This window comes from Coniophora puteana, assembly GCF_000271625.1.
Source record: "Coniophora puteana RWD-64-598 SS2 unplaced genomic scaffold CONPUscaffold_11, whole genome shotgun sequence".
Lineage (NCBI taxonomy): Eukaryota > Fungi > Basidiomycota > Agaricomycetes > Boletales > Coniophoraceae > Coniophora > Coniophora puteana.
In genome coordinates this window covers 1,913,712-1,920,582 of record NW_006913063.1, presented here as the reverse complement: position 1 = coordinate 1,920,582, position 6,871 = coordinate 1,913,712, and the positions used below count along the sequence as shown (strand labels likewise).

The window sequence follows — 6,871 nt, the reverse complement described above, 5'->3', positions numbered from 1 at the left end:
GTAGATGTCGGAAGATTATCTGTTGAATCTCTGCTAGCCTGAGTGCTGGATGCATTAGAGGTTGGGAACGGAAGGGGTGGATAAAATGTGTGCTTGAAGAGCGTGGGAACGCTGGGAGCCCGCTTAAGTCTTGCCGCGGACGCCAGCTCTCGCGCCATTCGTCCGCTTGCATTACTCATGACCGGAAACTACGATGAAGGATGCGATTCAGTGATATACAATGCGAGGGTAGCTATGTAGATATGATACAACGCGTCTCTCGTAACACGTACAATAATGCCACAGAACAGCAGCTAACAATTACTACGTTACTTCAAAGCGAACGATCCCAATAACAAAAGGTATGCATGTGTATGGTACTCAAGCCATGAAGGTTCAAACGTTCTAGACCTTTGGTTCGAGGGATTGCACAGAGGTTGAGTCTTCGGCATGGCGGTTGATTTCTGTGCAACGAATTTGCATTGAGACCTTGATAGGAACGTGAGATGAAAAGTAAGCACTTACCGCGCTCTTCCTGCTTGATGAAAGCCTCGCGGGTCTCTGCAGACACGGAACCGAAGATGATGTCCATCTCTTCGAGACTGCGTCCCTTAGTCTCAGGAAGGAACCTACGATGTCGGGGTGCAAAATCTCAGAAACGATAATAAGAAGTTCACCAGAAGAAGACGTACAGGGAGAAGACAGCCATGCCGCCGATGTTGATGGTCGCGAAGAGCATGAAAAGCTTCCAGCCGAGATTCGACTCGATCGTGGGTGTTATCTTGGAGATGACGAAGTCTGGTGCGGTAAATTATCGCGGTAAGCGGATGCTACGTGGACAGGGAGACGTTGGGTAGACAAGACGCTTACTGAAGAGCCATTGCGATCCGCTTGCTACAGCCAGACCGTAGTGCCTAGTCCGCGTCGGGAAGATATCCGAGACGTAAACCCATGGCAGGGGGCCCCAGCCGAGAGAGTAGAAGAGCACGTAGATGTACAGCATCGCAGCCATACCCTTGCTCGCCGGAGGAGGACTAGCGCCTGTCGGAAGGCTGCCGACAGGATGCGTCTTGAGAATGGCACCAATGATGTAGAAACACGTCCCCATGCCTATCGCTGAGACGAACAGAGAAATCTTGCGACCCCACCACTCAACGAGGAAGAACACGAAGATAGTTGTAGCCACGACCTTGACAACACCGTAAATGCCAGACGCAAGGAGTGAGTTCTGCGTGCCGGTGTACCCGATAGAGCTGAAGATCTGCGGTGCGTAGTAGCCGACTGAGTTCTGCCCGCTAAACATCTGGAGCAAGAAAATTGAAAACGCGATGACGAAGCGGATGAAGTTCCCCTTTCCCAAGAACGCCTCCTTGATGCCGAGCCCCTCGCGCGCCTCGCGCTCCTCACGGAGGGCCGCCTCAATCTCAGCAAACTCGTGCATTACCGATTGAGAGTCCTCTGACTCACGGCGGAGGTACGCGAGGTTTGAAATGGCCTCGACGTTGCGACCTTTGGAGGCGAGCCAACGAGGAGACTCTTTTACGGTCAACAGGCCGATCGCCATCATTCCTGCGGGAACAAGCTGGAAGCCGAAGGGGATGCGCCACACTCGCGAGTCGTTGCCCATGTGGAGACCCACGCCCACTGTATTGGGTAGTCCATTAGTAAAGGTTCCTTATAGGCACGACCAATGAACCTGGGGGGAATACTTACAGTTCAGGAAGTAGGATATCATAACACCAATAGCGACCATGATCTGGAACATTCCCGTGATGCGGCCACGGACGTTCTTCGGCGAGCACTCTGAGACGAAAGCGGGCGCAACGGCGGAAATACCTCCGATACCCAAGCCTGAGATGATTCGTCCGGCATAGATGTAGCCAATACCGCGGCTTCCACCGGCGACGGTGGTCAGAATCTGGGTAGGGAGCATCCGTCAGTAATCTGAAAGCCAATGAGCGAGTACAGGGGCTCGGATAACTTACAGCACCGACAGCGAAGATGATCGTGAACACCAGCAAGGTGAACTTGCGACCAATACGGCTCGAGACAGGAGCACTTCCAAGAGCACCGAAAAAGGCTCCAGCTTGAAGGACAGATACAACGTTGGATGAGAGTGCGTTGTCTCTGGCCGTGTCAACAGTGCCGTCGGGATTGATGAGCCCAAACTGCTCCGCGAAGTACTTCTGCGAGACCACTCCTCCTGCAATACCGCTAGAAGGCGGGGCAGAAGGTTGAGGAACGAGGCACTTCAGAGAATGAGGTCATGCTCACGTATCATAACCAAACAGGATGATGCCCCAGTACGCAACGAAAGCGAGCCCTGCATAACAGCATGCGTCAGTAATCCGTGCGGGGCCGACCGGACACCCAGCAGCGCCATAGCCGACTGGCTATTACAATGTTTCATTGAAAGACTCACAGTAAACCCTGATGTTCTTGAACGTGGCCTCCGACATGGCTACACGGGGGTCGAGCGAGAGCGAAGAAGAACGTGGGTGGAGAGGTAGAGGGAGGACGTGGCGGGAATCCCTCAACGCTGAATGGTCGGTCCCTCTCGAGAGTTTTTATAGCTGCGAGTCCATAAGCCGAGCCAAGTGAGCGCTGAGACGAATCGAGATCCGTCTCCAGACCATTCCCCACACTTTTGACACAGAAGGCGGTCACGTAACTTTAACGGTGCCTGTGGCTGGGCGGCCCGCCGGTCCGCAAGGCCCGCCGGGGGCGTAGGTTTTTCCACGTCAGCCGAGAGCGAACCCCCGCACCTCCCCGCACATTGGTCGTTTCCGCATCCTCTCGTTGAGCCTTGCCACGGTGCGATTTGCCAATAGGAAGACGTAGAGCGATTTTGAACTTGAACTGCTCATTGCGTGAGGCCTTTGCTTCTTAGGTTCTGTCGATCATCGCCGCGGCTCTTCCTCGAGTTGAAAGATGTAAGTTCTGAAAAGTTTTACACATGATTAAGTATGTCATCTGCGTCGGGGCCTGGAATGAAGAGCAAAAATCCCGCGGGCCGCTAAGCTGGTACGCTACGATCATCTGGAGGTGTATTTGTTCCGGCTTGGACGGTAGCGCCGAATGCGGGGTAAACTGGCCAGGAACAAAATCTCCCTCCTCGTGCGGCGACCGGTCTGGGTTTTCTAGGTCCTCATTGGATGCTTACGCACCTTAACGCTCGTAGAGCACCTTCGGGAGCTTCGAGCGCATCGAGTAATATTTCAATGCATGGTACGCATACACGTGTCCATGCATTGAAAACATTCACGCCACTGAACACCAACTAAGAAGCAGAACTGAAGTGGACGCCAGATATTCGGAATCTTAATTAATGAAAACCTTCTCATGGGAAATTTTGTGGAAGTCTCACACAAGATGCATACAACACACGACATTGATATCAGCAACCGCCCGGTAAGAGGCTGCGGGAAGCGTAAGCCTTGCCGTAAGATCACTTTGATGATGCTAGTGGATCGTCAGCGCCAATCACGACTCATGAGATGGTGAGAAGATACCTTCAGATGCCCCGCATTTCGTGCTAAGAATACGCACCAATGTCAGATCCGGTCTGCACACTTTTCGCCGTAAACCTAATTTGTCTCTGCTGGCGTAAACCAAAAGGGTATGTGATATCTTAGCAGGTTTTCGGGCGAGCCACGCAAGAGCCACGACAGGATCTGTGAAGGCGCGTACGTCGTAGGATTTCTTCCTACGAGCCTACAGTTTGGCGCCGTAGGGGTCGAATGGTGATCGGCGTATGAGGAGTACCCATAGTCCATATCTGGGCTGCCCGAAGGGTTAGAAGCATGCCAGGACAAATATACCCACTGTCCTCGGAGCCACTTGAAGAATTGAAGACATCCAAGTGTGAGTAAACCGTCGGCGCCGAGATTTTATTTCCGTCCTATAGGATATGTGCGGAGCTCCTACGTGTTCTTTAGTTCAATTGGGGGCCGAAAGAACACAAGAAGCGGACGATAAGAATCCTCTAGGTTCTCATCTCGACAAGTGCTACTGCTTCTGACCCACGCACCTACGCGCGGCGAAGACATGAACGAGCCACAGCCCAATGGAAGTCAGCGGGATTGTCTCCTGCTTTATCTTCCCATGGTTTCTCATACCTGAAGTGGTCTCGAACCGGAACGGGGGTGGTTCTTTCGGGGAGTGTTTCACTTTGTAAGACGTGTGAATGTCCTAGAATAAAAACATACGCCCACGCAGAGGAGCAACCCTGACGCAATGGCTGTCAGCTGCCAATCTATGGGCGTGTACGAGCGAGCGTACGTTGCGTGCTGACCACCCACTACCGGTCCGCGGGATGGTGAAAGCGCCGAAGCGTATTGACGCTCAAATGCCGCCTTAAGTGGGTGAGTGAGGTTCTCCTTGATGCTAATTGAGACGAGTCCAAGGTGCTATTTCGGCTCGGGGGATGAAAGTAGTCCCACAGATGCCGCAGGTAGAACAGAAGTCAACGCGATACATGCGTGTAATCTCCGATATTAACCTGAGAATCAGAACCGGAACGAACCAGGGTTGCTGACCTGAAGACATCGAAGAAATGAGCCAGCTGTGCCTGAACTTTGAGTCTCAGGAAAGTTGGAGCTTGAAGCTTGAAGCCTGAAGCGCCGTAGTGCCAGAGGCATAAAGGGTCGGTCGACGCGTAACTAACGGTCGAGGTGCGCACGGCGGATTGACAAGCTCGAACAAGACAACGAGTCTGAAGAACGTACATCGTTGAATGTATGCGCGCTGGCCAGCGATGTGGACATCAGTAAACTTGAAAAAAAATGGTGACCGCTTGTACAACCTTGTGCAACCTTGTGCAAGCCAAAAAGGCGACAAGGTGACAAGCCAAACCATGTAAGTGTGTTTCCGATACAAGTGGGGGTGCACTTTGATACGTCAACTACAGAAAAGACGTGACAAGGCGCGACAAGGTGAAACAAGTCGTAATAATTGCGATAAGTAGAGAGGCGTCAAACAGTAATAGTAAATGTACAAAATCTCTTCATTAGTGCGAACATAATTCTAGGTGTAACGAGATCATAAGCGCTCAGCATCTACTGTCGATTCAAGTGCAGTCCTCAGGAGCGGGGCTGCTGCTCATGGGCAGGAACAGACGACGTCGAGAGTTTTCGAGTAAGCCTTTCTGTGGTGCAGGTGCAGGCTCAACGGCAGGCGCAGGTGGACGTCTAGGGTCCTTCCACGCCGTGAGGATTGACTCCCACTGCTCGTCGCTGAGCTCTGCTATCGAATGGAGGTAGTCGTCTGTTCCCGACTTGTACGTATCCGCTATGAATCCACCGAGTTTTGTTTCCTCACCAGTAATGAACGCTCTGAATGCGCGCTCGAACTACAAATATATCAATGAGGCAAGCATCAAACTGTGATCCAATAGTTGTACGCACCGCAATAGCCGCCAGGCTAAGGATACCCTTCGGTGGTCCAAAGCTCCCGTGTGATCCCTTGACTCCTTGCATGAGCGGAGACATGAGGTCGACGAAAAACGACGACTCAAAGTGCCCTGTAGGGTGCTACATAGACAGCTTAAGATTGGGGGCTCGAGACAATGCGTGGATCACTCACCTTATAGCCGGGCTCCTTCGGACTCATGACGATGATGCTCTCGCGGGGAGTGGGCTCACGATTCATCAACGGACCATGGATATGCAAAGCCCAGCGGGCGTGCTGCTCGATAGCCCACTTCTTGTTAGCATACTCCGGGGACGAATAAAACTTCTGGACAATGTTGAATGCCTTTTTGCCAATGAGAGACCGCTTTTCGGTCGTTCGGGCATTACACTTTTGTGGTTATGAGCACACGTAATCACGGAAACAGAGGAGTGGACTCACCCTCTCCCAGATAAAGTCCTTGTGCTTCACTTTGTACCCGGAGTTGGGCACGACGATGTCGACGAGGTCTTGAACTTGGTCGACACTGTGCTGGCCAGTGGTGAAGTCCAGCCATATGCTGGGAGAGGCATAAAACATGTCGTAAAGAGTTGGAAGGATATCGGACTTATACGCTGCATCAACAATCTCGGCGGGCGTTGGACGGGCTGACGAGGTCGATGCGGATGGCGCAATTGCATTGCTCTTGGTGGAGTCCGATCTTGCCTTGGTACTTGACGCCTTCAACGCCTTCGACGCCTTTGCAATGGCGCGTTGGGTGCTGGTAGGCTTGACCGAGGTGCGACCATGCGAGGCGGTGGCTTGCGATGGTATGACCTGCACCATCAGAACCTTCGCCTTAGAGGCCTTGGTCGGCCGTTTGACGCGGCGAGCGTCGGAGGTGAGCGTTGTTGAGGCATCGAGCTCAGCAGACACGTCACTGATGTGCCCGTTGTCCCTGGGCTCGTTATCGCCCTCTTCCGTTGCGTTGTCGCTGTCGCTGACGAGCTGAACAAGCTGGTTGAAGGTAGTTAGTATCTGGTTGACTTGGAGCAGACGTTCCGAGTCTCGGCTCACCTCATTGCACGGCACACCCTTCGTACGAGTGCCTTGTACAACACCAGTGGGCTCCGGGTGAGCATCGTAGACGTCGGCGTCTGTGAGACCACCCACGCCTGCTCCCGCGTTGGTTGCAGGAGCTTTCCGGGACTTATTGACGAGACGCGCCGTTGGTCCGTTTTGAGCCTTCCATTTCGGGTTCACGCCGGTAGGGAAGATGCTCGACTTGTTCCTCCTAGTACAGTTGCTCGTAGGTGAGGGACTAATTCAGCGGTTCCCAGACATTGACGCAAACGTACCCCTGTGTGGTTTTTGTCGAAGCAGGAGTTATCACTGCCTTGCCCTTTGCCGCACCAGCCGCAGCTTCGACGCGGCTGTTGATTGCAGCCTTTGTTGCATTGACTCGACGTTTCCTCTCGCGCTGCACATACTTCGTGAGTTCTCA

The 6,871-nt window shown here is 53.0% G+C and overlaps 2 protein-coding genes across 2 annotated transcripts; both read right to left on the bottom strand.

Moving 5' to 3' along the window:
• Window positions 1-202: 202 nt before the first annotated feature.
• On the bottom strand, window positions 203-2,444 carry CONPUDRAFT_109408 (general substrate transporter). Its single transcript, XM_007774131.1, has 8 exons — window positions 2,402-2,444; window positions 2,254-2,302; window positions 1,965-2,193; window positions 1,693-1,897; window positions 850-1,623; window positions 672-777; window positions 505-608; window positions 203-443 (listed from the first exon to the last, which is right to left on the bottom strand). Exons 1-8 carry the CDS (start codon window positions 2,436-2,438, stop codon window positions 385-387), a joined length of 1,563 nt encoding a protein of 520 aa, XP_007772321.1. The 5' UTR covers window positions 2,439-2,444; the 3' UTR covers window positions 203-384.
• A 2,850-nt stretch (window positions 2,445-5,294) lies between these two features.
• CONPUDRAFT_61984 (uncharacterized protein) lies at window positions 5,295-6,213 on the bottom strand (the record flags this gene model as incomplete). Its single annotated transcript, XM_007773611.1, has 3 exons — window positions 5,295-5,510; window positions 5,563-5,754; window positions 5,830-6,213. 3 exons carry the CDS (start codon window positions 6,211-6,213, stop codon window positions 5,295-5,297), a joined length of 792 nt encoding a protein of 263 aa, XP_007771801.1.
• Window positions 6,214-6,871: the final 658 nt, after the last annotated feature.

Coding starts and splice junctions, on each gene's coding strand:
- CONPUDRAFT_109408 (XM_007774131.1), bottom strand. CDS start 2,438: ATGTCGGAGGCCACGTTCAAGAACATCAGGGTTTACT. Junction 778..849: donor CGGATCGCAATGGCTCTTCA/GTAAGCGTCTTG, acceptor TTACCGCACCAG/ACTTCGTCATCTCCAAGATA. Junction 609..671: donor GGCATGGCTGTCTTCTCCCT/GTACGTCTTCTT, acceptor CCGACATCGTAG/GTTCCTTCCTGAGACTAAGG.